A 16,971-nucleotide genomic window follows, 5' to 3' on the forward strand; every position below is an offset into this window, starting at 1 on the left:
AAACACTGCAGGGCCCCAATATCCCCTTATTAATTGCAACAAGTTGACGTTGATTTTCTAACCTGAAATTTTCTGATGTTAAATTCAGATAAAAATGAAATTATTGTATTTGGCCCCAAACACTTCTGAAAGACAATATCTAATAAATATAGTTATTCTGGATTGCATTGCCCTGGCCTCCAGTACCACTGTAAGGAATCACACCAGCTCCACATTTAAGAGTAGGCTTAAGTTTTTGCTCTTTGATAAAACTTATAGTTAGGGCTGGCTCAGGTGAGTCCTGAACCATCCCTTAGTTATGCTCATATAGGCCTAGACTGTTGGGAGACTTCTAACTGATTACCATCTGTGCTGCAAAATTTAGTGTCCATTTTTCAGGGTATTTAGCATCATAAATTGATGCTACATAGGATCTGATGATGAGTTGTTATGACACATGTTGCACATATATGGAAATTATTAGGCAACCAAAGACTTTGTAGGAGAGTTCAGGTCAAACCTTTGTAAAGATTATTTATGTAAACAGATAAAAAGTAATATAACTGGCCCACTTAAGTATTACTGACTACTTCAAACATATCACACTATTGTGGACCATTAAATGGGCTACATCAACTGTCAGGAGAAATAAGCAGGAGTGAAACAGAAAGGCACAGTGGTGACAAACACTTCACGTTCCCTCTTTCCATATTTTTGAGTGAATTTGAACATTGAACACTGAATCTTCTTCAGAACCAATAGCTTACGTAACAAACTGTCCCCCATGACTCTTTGTGTCTGAGGGTCCAGGTTCATTACTGAAGTTGAGAGGTGATGCTTTGGACCAGTCACTCTTCATAGACAGACAGCTGGATACTGCAGACTCTGCTCTCTGCCTGTGGAAACAAGTGTTTTACACATATCGTAAACACTTTTAAAGAGTAAAGGTAACATTAACATGAATAACAAATTATTATGTTTATTTTTCCATCTGTATTTTCTGAATATTTTATCTATGGCTGGAAACATATTTGTGAGGATGTAGAGTTTCTATGTGTTTGAGGTTGATTAACTGAACCTTATGTGTTGATGGTTGAGAATAAAAGCCCTATTTAGTTGGTTATGCTATTGTTGCAGATCGAGACATCTCAGAATCTAAGAAGGTGCCACGACATCTGTCTGTACGAGCGACAAAATAGTTTGTGCTCACCAGAGCCTGTATTTTTGGAAGAGGAAAAATAAGGTTTCTGCTTACACTAACAGAATCTTACTGCCACAGGTACTAGTTGTCTGCAAGTGTGAGGCCAAAACTACAGCACAAGACTGTCTTAAAAGTAAAGGCAATGGCTGCGTTGGCTGCCACGGCAGCCCAAACATTTAAGCTCAGAAAAATGCTCCAGCACAGAAACAAAAACAGTGAAAGACTCTGGTTGTATACATAATGCTTAGTATGACACAAACGGAAACTGACGTCCCTGATTTCCCCATCTAGCAAAATTCATACATGGAAAGGGACAAAAAAAGGGGATGGTGAAATCAGCTAACAGGTTCTGGTACATAGCCTAAGGCTACTCAAATTACAAAATAAGGCTTCTCATATTACTTACAAAACTTTAAACTGATTTGGATAAAAGCTCTGCCCTTCTGGACAAACATCTGTGGTTTCTAGTTTTATACATCTTCTGATGGTTGTCCTAGTGTGGTGACTGGTTCATTCAGAGGCCATAATGGCGGCTGATGAATACATGATGTCATCCCCAGTCCTACTCATTACGTCTTTAACGCTTCATCTGCACTCCACTGTAAAAGAAAATAAATGTATATGTAGCAATAACGACTACGACGTGCATTTCATTGTGCAAACCTGTGTTGCAGAAATATTAGTATCAGAGCTGATCCATATTGAAAAGATCTAAGACTCTACAGTGCAGCATTTCGCCCACATGCTAGTGAAAATTACAGTGTACCTTTACAAAGGTTTGAGCTGAACTCTCCTACAGTGATGTATTTGTGTTCACAGGTGCACCGTGGAGTTAGATGAAGTCAATAAACTCTCTTTCTCATTATCAAAAGCTCAGTGTACAAAACATTCAGGTAGCAGCTTCTCATGTTCAGACTTTCACCTGTTAAAATGAGAAACGTGGGTGGCAGCAGGTCATTTTAGCTGTCACTAATTAACGTTACTTCAGTGAGAACCTTGATGGCAGGTCAAAGTTAAACTTGTCTGTTGTCTGGTTAAAATGTCTGCATCTGCTGTCTGTACTCAGCCAAAGATTTGTGAGGGAAGAAGTTTCACTCTGTAACACCACTGAACAATCAAAGTGGAACTCCAGCTGAGTTCTTCTCTCTGGCTGATCACGTCACAGCAACTTCAACTCTGCACTCGTTCATATCAGATCGATAATTTAGGTTTAAAACATAATAGTTTTGATTGTACATATTTTGTGTGTGTATGTGGAGACTGTGGGTGTTACATTATTTAAACTTTGTCTTTACGTTCTTTGGTTCTTCTGCAGCAGTGAAAGTAAATGAAGCCTTGAAAGCAGATTTTCTACAGTGAACAGATTTATTTGTACTATATTGCAACAACAAAGGCAAATAATGAAGGAAGACGGAGTAGCTGATCATCAGTTGATCCTACAGTGAAACAATTAATAAAACCTCTTCATATAATTGGTAAGTTTCTATCTGAAAATGTCTGTTTGGTGACGTAAACTTTATTTTTACTTTGGCAGTTTGCTGCTTACTTTTGCACCATTTAAGGTTTCACACTGGACTACTTATATTTACATACAAACTAGAAAAAACTTTTGACAGGCAGTGTATTTAACAACATGTAGGTTAATATAATTATCAGTTCAGATTCGGAATCAGCAGAGACTAACCAACTTGGTTAGGGAAACTCTGATCAGGACCAAGAGAAACTCTTGATCAGGACATCCCAATTGCCAGAATGAAATAAAACTTGTGTAATTACAAAAGAACTGTTCTGTAGTGTAGGCGATCAGATTTTATTAAAAACTGAATGGTCTTCAGGTCAGTTTACAGTAAAAGCAGTTCTCTTACTTTGTTTCTGAGGGTCCAGGTTCATCACTGAAGTCTGGAGGTCTCCATTTGGTCCGGTCACTCTTCATGGACAGACAGCTGGAGACTGGAGACTCTGCTCGGTCCTCCTCCTCCTCCACATCACTCATCTTCTCTGAGAGGTCAAGCAGTAACACTGGAGGCAAACACGCATACAAAAGTCAGTACTCTAAGTTGGTAGCTTCTTCTAGTTTAATCTAAAACGTGTATTTTCGAGCCATCATCGTACACATTTTGAAACAAGGACCAAAAAACAGGAAATAACATTTGAACACATCACCTTGAGCTCTAGGACAGTGATTTCTTATTAACATCACAGACAACAGCAATCAGCAGATAAATAAATAATGGTTACTCATTATAATTAATAATGCATCCTTATTAATTACGCATTTAGAATTAATGACTAATAATTATGAATGAATGAGTAGTCATTATTTGCAACACTCACCCTGCCTCGGGCGTCCTTTCTCCTACAAAACAAAGCTCTTGTTAACGACACAAAGACAGGAGCGTCTGCCGGTGAACAAAGCAGCCGATTCAGAAGCTATTTCCAGGAAATGCAGAGTCACTCCGACCCGGTGATCCAGGTCAACGTTCAACAGAGAAAACCATAAAACTGAGTGTTCAGTGGGTCAGTTCAGAGAAATCGACACATCAGAGGGAGAATAACAGGTTGAGTGTTGATCCAATAATATTTTACAGTCCAGGTTTCCTGCCGTTATCAGAACCATAGACGTGGGTTAGCAGAGCCCTAGTCCGGCTCCTGGTCACTGCAAGAAGGTCCCTACAGACGCAGTCCAGTTCACTTCAGACTGCTGACGTACTGCAGTAAGCGTGTCGACTCATTTCCGTTTCCGGTGCTTGTGTGTTGGTACCGTGTTGTGCTGCTCTCACTAAATAACAGTTACATTTGTTTGATTACAGCGGCCAACTGTTCGCTAAACACTTATTCTTACAGTAATTTTGCCTAAGCACTCACAGTTCTTTCCATCTTTTAGTGACTGCTGTTCAATCTCATAGTTGTTCTAAAGTTTTGGTAGCTGACGCTACAGTACTTTAGCTTAGCCGTTAGCGACTTTAGCTTAGCAGCTAGCGATGGCTTCTCCTTCTCCCTCTCTCTCTCCTACTTTCTCCTGCTCGGTGTGTCAGATGTTCAGTTACTCCTCTGCCTCCTTTAGCGGTAATGGTACATGTAATAAGTGTAGTTTATTTATAGACATGGAGGCGAGGCTCAGTGAGTTAGAAGTCCGGCTCCGCACCTGGTAGATCAGTCTTTAGCTACTGTAGCTAGCCAGTCCCCGGTAGTCGGTGCGGAACGGCCTGAGTTAGCCTCTGGTAGCCGTCCCCCGGCATCCCCTGTGCGGCCAGGAGGAATAGTCGTAAGCATTTAAAGCCCACGGGGCACCATCAACCTGTTCACGTTTCTAACAGATTTTCCCCACTCAGCGACACACCCGCTGAGAAACCAACTCTGATCATTGGCAGCTCCATTTTGAGAAACGTGAAGTTAGCGAAGCCAGCGGCCATAGTTAGGTGCATCCCTGGGGCCAGAGCGGGCGACACTGAGTCTTATTTGAAACTGCTGGCTAAGGATAAACGTAAATACAGTAAGATTGTTATTCACGTCGGCGGTAATGACTCCCGGTTACGCCAATCGGAGGTCACTAAGATTAATGTTGAGTCGGTGTGTACATATGCAAAAACAATGTCGGACACCGTAGTTTTCTCTGGACCCCTGCCAAATCTGACCAGTGATGACATGTATAGCCGCATGTCGTCATTCCGCCGCTGGTTGTCGAGGTGGTGTCCAGCAAACGATGTGGGCTTTGTTGATCATTGGCAGACTTTCTGGGGAAGACCTGGTCTGATCCGGAGAGACGGCATCCATCCCACTTGGGAAGGAGCAGCTCTCATTTCTAGAAATCTGGCCAAGTTTATTAGTGGGCCAAATCCATGACAACCCAGAGTTGAGACCAGGATGCAGAGTCGCAGTTTAACACACTTCTCTGCCCTTTTTCAGCAGTTACCCACCCAAAACCCTACGCAGAGTCGCAGTCTAACACACTTCTCTGCTCCTCCATTTCAGGAGTTACTTAGTGAAAACCCTATAGTGACGGTGTCTGTCCCCCGACCATCGAAATTATTTAAAAAGGTAAACAGAAGAGGAGCTGTGCATAAAAACCTCATAAAAATTAAAACCACAAGAGCAATAGTGCAAACGAATAGGAGAGTTAAATGTGGACTCTTAAACATCAGATCTCTCTCTTCTAAAGCTGTACTAGTAAATGAACTAATATCAGATTATGATATTGATTTATTTGGTCTTACTGAAACCTGGCTGGGTGATGGAGAATATGTTAGCCTAAATGAATCCACCCCTCCCAGTCATATTAATACTCACATTCCTCGAGGCACAGGCCGAGGAGGTGGAGTTGCAGCTATCTTCGACTCTAGCCTACTAATCAGCTCTAAACCTAAACTAAACTATAACTCATTTGAAAGTGTTGTTCTTAGTCTTTCGCACCCAAGTTGGAAATCACTGCAACCAATTCTTTTTGTTATAGTGTACCGAGCACCTGGCCCGTACTCTGAATTCTTATCTGAGTTTTTGTCAACTTTAGTCCTTAAAACGGACAAAGTTATTATTGTAGGGGATTTTAATATTCATGTGGACGTTGAGAATGGCAGCTTCAGTACTGCGTTTATCTCTTTGTTAGATTCAATGGCTTCTCTCAGAGTGTTCATGAACCGACTCACTGTTTTAACCACACCCTCGACCTTGTTTTGGTATATGGTATTGAAATTGAACATTTAGTGGTGTTCCCACAGAATCCCTCTTTATCCGACCACTGTTTGATAACTTTTGAGTTTGTACTGCTGAACTACTCGCCATTGGGCAAAAATTTCTATACAAGATGTCTGTCTGATAGTGCTATAGCTAAATTTAAGGATGCGATTCCATCAGCTCTAAATACATTATCTAGTCACAAAGTAACGGAGGACTCCTATGCTAATTTCAGTCCCTCCCAAATCGATCATCTTGTTGATAGTGCTGCAGGCTCGCTGCGAATGACACTCGACTCTGTTGCCCCTCTAAAAAAGAAAATACTAAAACAAAGACAGTTAGCTCCATGGTATAATACTGAAACTCGCAAATTAAAGCAAATATCGCAGAAACTTGAGAGACAAAATTCACCAAGACCTGCCCTCAATTGGCACCACTTATCTCTAAACTCAGGAACCTTAGAAACAGCTGTAGAACCAGATATATGTTTAGACTGTTTTGCTTCCCTCAATCTTTACCAACTAACTTCAATAATTTCTTCATCTAAACCATCAACCTGCCTCTTAGACCCCATCCCGACTAGGTTGCTTAAAGATGTTTTACCCTTAGTCAGCACTTCTATACTAGATATGATCAATCTATCTTTATCAACAGGCTATGTACCACAGTACTTTAAAGTAGCTGTAATTAAACCTCTTCTGAAAAAGCCCAAACTTGATCCGGATGTTTTAGCCAACTATAGACCTATATCTAAGCTTCCATTTCTCTCTAAGGTTCTGGAGAAAGCAGTTGCTAAACAGCTGTGTGACTTTCTACAGAGCAATAGTTTATTTGAGGATTTTCAGTCAGGATGATACTCAGTTATATCTATCGATCAAGCCAGATAAAACTCATCAGTTAGCTAAATTTCAAATGTGCCTTCAGGATGTTAAAACCTGGATGACCTGTAACTTTCTCATGTTAAACTCAGATAAAACTGAAGTTATTGCTCTGGGGCCTAAGCACCTCCGTGACGCATTATCTAAAGATATAGTTTCCATGGTTCTGCTCGAGGTTTCTGCCTCTTAAAGGAAGTTTTTCCTTGCCTCTGTCGCTTAGTGCTGCTCTTGGTGGGAACTGTTGGGCTTTCTTTAAATATCATCACAGAGTACGGTCTAGACCTGCTCTTTTATGAAAAGCGCTTTGAGATAACTGTTGTTGTGATTTGGCGCTATATAAATAAAATTGAATTGAATTGAATTGAACTTCAGACTGGGAGGATGAGCGGTTAACTGCAGGTGACGGCATTAAAATCTGAATTCATCTGGAACTGCTGTCAGAGCAACAAGTCCTCGAGCTTTTCACTTTCAGCGTGCATGTGATGATGCACGTGGTAAAAGCACACTGTGAAACAAAATGATAATCCAGGAACAACTCTAACATCTGGATTAGTTAAACCACATTGGGAGAACTGGGTCCTGGTCAGGTTGAGTAGATGAGCAACTGTCCTGGCTCATTTATCTTTTGTCTAACGATGCAGTTAAACAGCGGTGCAATAAATATGACCTTTGAAAAGTTAACCTGAAGATTGTTATCAGTTTATTCACACCACCGCACTAGTGTACCCAATAATTTAATCCCATTCTTAAAGGGCCAGTTCACCAAAATCACACAGGAAAGAAAAGATTTTTCAAAGTTTCATTTATTATTTGATTAACAAGGACATGACAGATGAACACTGTTACATTAGTAAGAAAGAAACTAAAATGCTGAAAATCTTTGGACTGACCATAGAAGGAAAAGCAGAGGCGTTACATCGACAACACCTGTGCTGCATTAACAATGACCAATAAGACATGACAGCATAAAGAGGACGCTCAAACTGAAGGAGCTAAATGGAATCTAGCCATCAGTATTTTCCTGCCTTTCCTACAGCAATGTGTCAAAACGCATTCTGTGAAAAGAGCCAGTCGTCAGCGCTTATTACCTGACATTACCTGTATTTTTCCCCAGTGGATTAAAGGGTCAGGCCTCCTACTTCTACCTGCATGTAGACATGCACATACATGCAAGGACAAACCTCTCTGGCACAGCGATCCAAACTTCTTCTCAAACATTTAATGTGCCATTTGTTTGTCAACCAGCATGTCCTTACTCCCATCAAAGTCAGTGGGTAAAGTCCTCCCGAGGTCCACTGACCGGGACTGGACCCGGCCTCAGTCTCATTAAAATGTAGGACAGACTCTCAGAATCCCATCGTGAGTTTTGTCTCATGCAAAAGAGGATTCCTTTGCCGAAGTGTGCAAACAGGATCCTGAAAGAGGTTCACAGCCCGTTTTTTCCATTTCTCCAAACTCAATACGCAGAAATAGTTTGAGCGGTCAGCAGAGCGTCTACGCCACAGCGGGGATAAAATACTGCAGAGACACGTCTTCATGCAGCAGAATCAGGTGGAGCACCCTCTCATGAACGATGTCTGAGGGGACAAGAGGACAACGTCAGGGGAAAGTAACAGAACCACCGCTGATATGGTCAAAACATGACTTTATTATTTCATATTAAAAACGTAACATATTCACACATCGAGTGCACAGAAATGGAAAATGAAATTTCAATGTGATTAAATTACTTGAACATCCATAAGACAGAAGGAATGAATGGAAGGGAAAGTAAGAAGGTAAATTGAAAGGACAAGAGAGAGAAATCTTATTTTTATATCTGTAACTTTAATGTAACAGATAATTAACTTACTACTCATGTAAAGACTTTTGTCGGATTCATCAACGTTTTCCTCTTTCCAAAATGTTCTGAGGTTTGAAATGGTGGTCCAAACATTTCACATCATCATCACATTCATCACATTTCCTAAATTGTAGTCAAGTTGTTGTTGTGTTTTGAATAGTTTTGTTTGTTCTGATATTTACTATCCACAGGAAGCTGACGCAAAGGATTGCCTTCCTCATACTGGATTATATTGGCGTTTCATTCTGCTAATGCCCGTCAGGTACAAACATCCAATTTATGAACGAATCAGGTTTGCACCTGGGTAACAACAAATCAGCTGGCTGCCACATTTGTCATGAATCTGAATTTTCTTATTTTTGTGAACAAAACAAAGAAAATGAGACCAAATGTCTCATCGAGCTGAATCTGGGTTGTTTTTCCATTTTGGAGCTGTGGATTTTTACTTGATAACGGCCATTTTATCTCACGCTGAGTGCAAAATTTTAATTTTCAAGTGACGAGTAGCTGCAGCAAGCAGGTAACAGTAGGAGAGGAAAAGCAAAAGGAGACATTTTACGGTCCAGATGGGTTTCCTATTTAAATGCTGAAATCATGATATATGAATATTCGCTGGGCAACATGACAAGCTAAAGATGTTTCATTGCATTTGACTTGTTGGTGGAGCGGCGGGTCGACTTACTGCACATGGCCTTGCTGGGGTTGACCTGCTGTCCCATGAGGAACTGCTGCAGCTTCCTGATGTCCACTCTGGCCTGAGCCATGGCCTCTGGGTCCCGGCTCTGAGACGGACCACCGTCCTGTGAGGCGTCATCACCTGGAGGGACAGGACGCAGAGGAGTGAAGGACAGGTCTGGAGCTGGGGCCGGGACCTGGACTTAAACCTGAACATCGTGAGCTCCGAGGACGAGAAAGGCCTTCATCAAATAAGGCCGTGTTCAAATGAAAAAAAAACATCCTCGTTCATTTCAATAAACCTCTGCATCGGCACAGCGTGGGTCCTGACACACCTGACCTCACGTTTATTTACGGCCCATTCAAGCATTTTGCCGAGAAACACAGAGATGTTATCTATTACGTTACAAGCCGGGGATATTTTACAAGCAAAGAGCAGGTAAAATGACTGAACACACCAGCGCAGATGTCATTCGTTACTACCATGTGGGTTTCGTTTTGTTTGGCCACGTCATTAACAAGCCTCGTCCACACCCGCCGCACCTGCTGCTGTAAACACGATCGCGGCTGCTGCCGTCGTCGTCCTGCCTTAAAACAAGGGCCAGAACGATAAATCTGCGTGCCGATATTATCTGCTGAAATGAGCTGTTTGCAGATAAATTAGTATCTGTGTTTAGAACAGCCGATAAATAAAAAAAAAAGAAAAGGAGAGACAGAAGGTCGATCCTTTAATCGTGTTATGAGTGTTGTCGCAAAAAAAATATTTAAAACAATAAAAAAAAGGTTATTTTTAAACTGCATTATCATCATTGTCACGGTATCCTGGCGAGGTCTTAAAACTAAACATAACACACGTTATGGGATATCAAATGGGTATCTGTCTTAACAAACTAAAAGCAGTGATAGTTTTTACCCCACGGAGGGTTTCCCAGGTCTTTGAAGTGAGTGGTGACAGAAACCAGATCTGTCTCGATCTTCAGGTTCATCTCTCCGTTCAGGTTGGCCTCCATTACCTGATGCAAACACACACACTTTAATACACATCTAATTAACTTCGCTTACACTCTATTAAACAAAGTTTCTGCAGTTTTCAGGAAGCCAAACTTGAGAACTTAAAAGTACAAGAGGCCCAGCGAGATAATGGTTTAATCATTACTGAGGCTGGGGGTGAATAAAAAGACCTACATACACTCTAGACAGATGGGATTAAAATCACTGAGCAGCAAGGAATATTAAAATCACCCCATCTCCAGCAGAGAAGAAACGCACTCTGAACGGGGCTTTAGATAAAAAGCTGTTGTTGTTTGCTGTACTGTGTGATTTTAGATTTAATTCAGGCCTCGCAGCTCTGTATGTAAGACGTGAGTGACGTTTGGAGGACTGTGATCCTACCAGGAAGTTGGAGAGGTTCTTCATTCTGTCCACGACGTTCTTCATTGTCTTCAGAGGAGGCAGGTAGATACTGACCTGCGAGGACAGACGTGTGAAATCTTTTGCGCTTCACTTGTAAGGAGGACACATTAAGAGGAACGCTGTCCTTCTCAACAACTTCACTGTTTGGTGAAGTGCAGCGATGTCACTTACATCGAAGTCCGGCATGCTCGGTTCTTTGAATTCGTGCCAGAGTCTCCGGGGGATGACGTCAACCGGGACGTCGTGAGTGACGACTCGACTGACGCTGGACAGGGTGGGCTGGACAGGACGGACAGAGACAATAAACACAATAGTGAGACTATTAATAGTAATGTGGAAATTTAAATATCAAAAAGAGAAATAACTCTGGGGCCTGGCGTGGACGTAGCAGGTCAGTATGCAGAGACAACCGTCCTGAAGATCACAATAAAAGCTGAAGTCTCACCAGCTCGGCTGCGATGGTCAGGCAGGGGCAGTGCTTCTTGGTCAGTTTCACTTTGACGGCCTTGGCGTTCTGGACCGTCTTCAGGGCTCTGGACAGGTTCTCCGGAGTCACCTCCAGACAAATCTCGTTGTCCTCAGAGGACACGCCCTCCATCTGGTACTCATCGAAGAAGTTGGCCTGCAGGGAGGAAGAATAAAGGGTCACTTTACCTGAACCACAAAAAAAAAAAAAAAACACTGAGAGACTGAGTAGACGACAGGTTTTGACAGGCCTCTCTTTGGTGGAGCCAAAATCATCGCCACGACCTGAACAAGAAGCCAACAAGCTCACAGGTGTAGGGCTGCACAACATATCGTTTCTGCATCGTCATCGCAGTGTGCCCACGCACAACAGTCACAGCAGAACACTGCAATGTCAGCTCATTAACTCAACCACCAACTTTTCCGCTACTCGATACAAAGAAACTCGCACGGTTCTCATTTTCCATGACTAATCTACAAGAAGACCAGCTGATGGAACATAATTTCCTCGGATTAAAAGGGAAACCCAGAGTTTGTTGCTGGTGAGTGACAAGCAGACTCTGCATGCACAGCGAAACCACCAATCACAATATTGTTCCTGATGAGTTTATCAACCTCAAAGCAGGCCCGCCCCCGTTAGTTAAACATAACTGAGGAACAGGAGAAAACCACCAAAACAGTTAATTTGGTTGCAAGAAGAAAAGCATTTTTGTAAACCACTCAGGGGCCTGGTGCATATCATTTTCTATAAAATATGTTTACTGCATTAAAACTCAAGAAAGGAGAGTTTTCACTCTTGTATTCAGACTAAAAGGAAAATTTTCAGCTTTTTAAATTTTCTATGCATTTTCCCCACAAAATCACCCCAATAATTCTAGGATACTTAATTCTTTTCAAATCGAGCAATTAAAGTCGTCCAGTGAAACTTCCTGTATTTTTTCAAATCGCAATATATAAAGAAAAATATTGCAATGTCAGTTTTTTCCAATATCGTGCAGCCCTACGCACAAAGTGTGACCACAAGATGACTCAAACAAGGAAGAAGAAGCTACTAAGAGACCAAATAAGAAATCAAGAAGACAGAATAAATATAATAATGATATATAACAACGTACAGCAGCAGCACCAGATCACTAACATGCTCTGCTTTCAGCTCCTCACATGTGAGGAGTAGCTGTTTGCCATAAATGACCTAAATGTCTGTATGTTTTGGACTAGGCTGAAGGTCCATCCACTGATGGAGATTAACAAATACTTTTCCTCCGTTCTGACGAACATGTGAATTATTTCTGCTACTCTCCTGTTAAGCCAATAAAAAACACTTGAAGAAAGCAAAAACTCCATGTTGCTGCTTCCCTGTCAGTTCGCCTCTCTCCTCTTTCCCACCTGTCTGACTCCCCTACAGGTGAAACACGCAGCGGCTCTTACCTGTGACAGCTCACACCACATGCTGACCCCTCCGTTGGCCACTTTACCCGACAGGACGAAGAACAGGTTGTCTGGAGTCAGTCGCAGGACGCACATCTTCGTCAGCTTCGAGATGGTGGTGATGACTCCTGGAGAGGACGAGCGGAGTCATTAACATATCTAACCTCAGTTTGTTATAATCCAGCCACAGACTGCGTCAGATTAACCAGATGATCAATCAAACATTAATCTGATTCTCACTCTTCAAACAGGAGACATGAGAACTGTAAGGCTGCAACTACTGATTATTTTGTATGATAAACGTTTTCAAACGACCTTTAACAAAGAATAATTAGAGCTTTTTTTTAAGGGCTGCACGATTAATCTAATCGCGATGTGGTCATGTGTGATTACATAACGCAAAAAGTGTGAGATTTAATAAACAGAAAAGGCGTGTGTGACACACCGGTGTTATGCCGAGTTTTGCATGCCTGAGTAGAATTGCACACTCCAAAAACTGCTTTTAAACGCTGAAATATCCTTTGTGGGGTTCATCAATGGTGATAAATCATTCAAAGTGTATCTTTTATGAACGTTTAGAGTCGTTAATTATTTATTACACTTACAGGTGAAAAATTAATATAAAGATGAAACTAATATATTATTAGACTCTTTACATGAGTGTGAGATATTTCAAGCCTTTATTTGATATAATTTCGATGATTATTGTGTACAGAGCAAAGGGTAAATGGAAAGGACCTTTAAGAGGTGGATGCATAATTCGGCAGAACAGATGTTGGAGGCTTCCTGCCCAGATCTGCATCCACCTCTTTTCTCAGCATGAATCAGCGTTACCAGCCGCGAGGTGCAGGAAAGTCTCGGCAGGCGTGCAGAATTTGTCACAACACCTGTTGCTCTCTGACAGAGACGGAGAGACGACGGCAGCAGCAGGTGAAGCAGTAAGACAGAAGAAAACTGGGAGAACAAAGGAAGGTTTGAGTTTGGCTCGCTGGCCATTTAACGTTTTAACGCTGTATCGGTGCCTTTTGTTGTTCAACTTTTCATAAAGCCTGTAAGTTTCACCTTTTGTCAACCAACCAATCACAGCCTGGATGTGGCGGGACATAAAAAGGTTTGACATGCTACATCAAATCATTAAATGTTGATAAAAGGATTAAATAAATAAATAACCCACAGAAATGAAACAGCTGTAACAGGATTTAATATTCAACTAGTGGTAAAATAATAGGCTCTACTATTGTATGAAATTATATCGAATATAATAATTAACATAGGCCATTATTGTTATACTAACAGTACACTATTACATGAACATTATACTCTTTATTTAATGTTATAATATTACACTAATAGACTCATGTATGTTAGTGGACTGATGCAGATTTGGATCCAGGATGCCAGTGGGCCAGTATTTGCTCCTTTACTTCTGTTTTACTAGTTATTGTTATAAATACTGTTTATCGCTTAACTTTGTTCAAAAACACGTTTCAAAATGTCAGTATTTTGTTCATTTGATAATCAAGCACTCACAGACTTTTTCTCCAAATCTCGCAGCCCTACTTTATTTGTACAGCAGGTATCAATAAGAGAAAGTGCTGAAGAGGTTTGATAAATGTCAATGATTAACGTTAATTAAACCCTCATAAACACCTCCAACAACATTTGTCTTCTCTGGGATCAGATAACGTCGACGTGGATCAAAACAGAAATGAGATAGTTTGTAAATTAACCGGTAAGTCTGTATATAGTGATAATTAATCATCAGACCTGGTGTGAATTCACCACGCTGAGAAACAAGTCTGACGTTAGTCTAGTTTGTTTATGTTGTTAGAACACAACTCGGCCTCATTTTGACTTCATCAAGCTGCAAGTTTATTAAAGTTGGCTAATATTTCAGCGCCGAACTGCCCCTAACAGCTTACAAAACGTACAAACACGATCATCCGCCACATCCAGAATCCAGTCTGGCGTTAAATTGTTTCTCCGCGCAGAAACGCGAGTTTTCGTGCTGAAGTCTGGTGGAAGCTAACAAGCTAACAAGCTAGCAGCAGCGTGTCTGTCGCTGAACAACTTACGGCTGAAATGGTTCAGACACGCGATGTCTATGATTTTCCCTCGAAACTTCATTCTGACTCGTGACAGTGAATTTAACGCTGCAGTCAGAAGAGAAGCGTGAAGTTTCTCCGGTTCGGCTTCCGGCGGAGATTTTTTGAAGCCGTGTCCGACGGAAACAGCAGCGGAAGTTCCTCTTTCTTCTTCTCTGGCTTCATTGGCGCATCGCAAACCAACCTTAAAGGTGCACACCGCCGCCTACCGTACCGGAGTGTGGAGATCCATGCTTAATGAAATCAATCAATAAATCAATAACAATAAAGTAAGTTGTTTTTTTTAATCACGCCCCTGTCTGTATAATCCATGTGTTCTCCATCCCTGGCTTGCCTCATGTGTCCCTCTCTAAATGATACGACTACGAGTATTAGGGGCCACATTAAGCGAAAAACTGAAGTTTGCTTCCTCAGACAGAGACACAAAGAGGAAGACTAGATCATGCCTGCATGTGCACTGACTCAGCTGGTTTTACATGAGAAAAGCTGATCTACGGAGAAAACCTATTGCATCATACTCTGTTATATTTTTTATTGTGACCTGCCACCTGAATCTTTTGTTTACGTTACATTTACATCACATTTACATTTACATTTACATTTACATTACATTTCATTACATTACATGTACATTTACATTTACTTTACATTTCATTACATTACATTTACATTTACATTACATTTACATTTACTTTACATTTCATTACATTTACATTTACATTTACATTTACTTTACATTTGTTTTACATTTACATTTACATTACATTTACATTTACATTTACATTTACATTTACATTTACATTACATTTCATTTACATTACATGTACATTTACATTACATTTCATTACATTACATTACATTACATTTACATTTACTTTACATTTCATTACATTACATTTACATTTACATTTACATTTACATTTACATTTACATTTACATTCTTTACATTTCATTACATTTACATTTACATTACTTTACATTTGCTTTACATTTACTTTACATTTACATTTACATTTACATTTACATTTACATTACATTACATTTCATTTACATTATATTACATTACATTTACATTTACTCATTTGAGGAACAACATACAAGCATCAACAGAGCATCAATACCGATCTACAACTTACAATAAATACTAGTAAGAGCTCACAGTACATATCACATCAATGGGGCAAATACCTAGGGAAGGAAGTAAGAGTTAACAAAAAGTGCAATCAATACAAAAGTGCAATCTATACATGATCATTGTAGGGGATAGAAGAAGAAGAGCACAGGAAGTGCATGTTAGAGGTTAGGAGTTAGAGGTGTTATAAGAGGAATGTTCTCGAAAGAGATGAGTTTTCAGGAGCTTCTTGAAGTTAGAGACGCCCCTGCTCTGATGGCGTGTGGTAGCTCGTTCCACCATCGTGGTGTCACAGATGAGAATAGCCGGGACTGGGATTGCTTTGTGTGAAGGGATGTAGAGCCAAGCGCGTTCGTTACACAAATAAAAACATCCACCTTTATTTGTTACACAAACATTCACCAAAATAAAGGAAATTAAGCTGATGCTCAAAATTTTCATTAAATTTGGTGTTAAATTCTTGTCTCGTCTCGATCTCGTGAGCAAAGTGTCGCAAAGTGTCATCACACTAACTACAAATTATATTTAGTTTAAATTATAGTTTTCTCTTAAAATATCTATTTCTTGTTTACTCGTCCAGGCTGGAGTGTGAGGGTCAGTCCATGCAATCTAAGAGGGCCCTTGTGTCATTATGTAGCCTACAGGTTGGGGCCCCTGGTCGCGTTTCACATATTAGCTGTTAGAAACTGATTTTCCCTCCACATGGTTTTTTAACTGTTCATTCAAGTTGATTTGTGTATCAGAACAGTTGCATCAATATTAACAATCTAATAATCATATTTCAGTCACAAGAGACATTTTACAAGTACTTTTACTTTGATACTTTACGTACTTGATTACTGTGATTTATTAAAGGAAAGCTTCTACTTGTAATTACATTACTTTTACTTATGTTAATGATTTAAAGTATTTGCTTTGCTGTGTGTTTCTGTGCACTTATTTCATGCTAGAATACAACATTTACCCATCTATTAATCTCATGTGTACGAAGGCAAAACATTTTTAATCCTGTTGTTTTGTACAGCTCTAGATTAATAAAAATATTTTTAAAATATAGCAGACATCGCTGTTTCTGAATGTTTCGTTCTTCAAGGATGTGTCACAGTCTTGGTTTTCATAATATTACTGATATTATATTATACTATATTAGATATTTTGAGGACTGTGTCTTTGTGTGAATC

The 16,971-nt window shown here is 40.3% G+C and overlaps 1 protein-coding gene and 1 long non-coding RNA gene across 2 annotated transcripts; both read right to left on the reverse strand.

The window, feature by feature from the left end:
* Positions 1-167: 167 nt before the first annotated feature.
* On the reverse strand, positions 168-4,009 carry LOC119887232. The gene is made up of 3 exons (XR_005441636.1): positions 3,515-4,009; positions 3,046-3,199; positions 168-875 (listed from the first exon to the last, which is right to left on the reverse strand). It is a non-coding gene; the product is annotated as an uncharacterized LOC119887232 (long non-coding RNA).
* Positions 4,010-7,513: 3,504 nt separating this feature from the next.
* Positions 7,514-14,746, reverse strand: LOC119887233 (checkpoint protein HUS1-like). The gene is made up of 8 exons (XM_038698111.1): positions 14,629-14,746; positions 12,554-12,681; positions 11,106-11,282; positions 10,832-10,939; positions 10,640-10,714; positions 10,161-10,260; positions 9,255-9,389; positions 7,514-8,306 (listed from the first exon to the last, which is right to left on the reverse strand). Exons 1-8 carry the CDS (start codon positions 14,678-14,680, stop codon positions 8,224-8,226), a joined length of 858 nt encoding a protein of 285 aa, XP_038554039.1. The 5' UTR covers positions 14,681-14,746; the 3' UTR covers positions 7,514-8,223.
* Positions 14,747-16,971: the final 2,225 nt, after the last annotated feature.

This window comes from Micropterus salmoides, unplaced genomic scaffold (genome assembly GCF_014851395.1).
Source record: "Micropterus salmoides isolate LMB-PRFRI ecotype aquatic unplaced genomic scaffold, ASM1485139v1 Ms_hic_scaffold_4072, whole genome shotgun sequence".
Lineage (NCBI taxonomy): Eukaryota > Metazoa > Chordata > Actinopteri > Centrarchiformes > Centrarchidae > Micropterus > Micropterus salmoides.

Excerpts from the sequence above, each read along its gene's own strand:
- LOC119887233 (XM_038698111.1), bottom strand. The coding sequence starts at position 14,680 with ATGAAGTTTCGAGGGAAAATCATAGACATCGCGTGTCTGAACCATTTC. Across the intron at positions 11,283-12,553 it reads TGTGGTGTGAGCTGTCACAG|GCCAACTTCTTCGATGAGTA; the intron begins GTAAGAGCCGCT and ends TCCTCCCTGCAG. Across the intron at positions 8,307-9,254 it reads CCCCAGCAAGGCCATGTGCA|ACATCGTTCATGAGAGGGTG; the intron begins GTAAGTCGACCC and ends TTGTCCCCTCAG.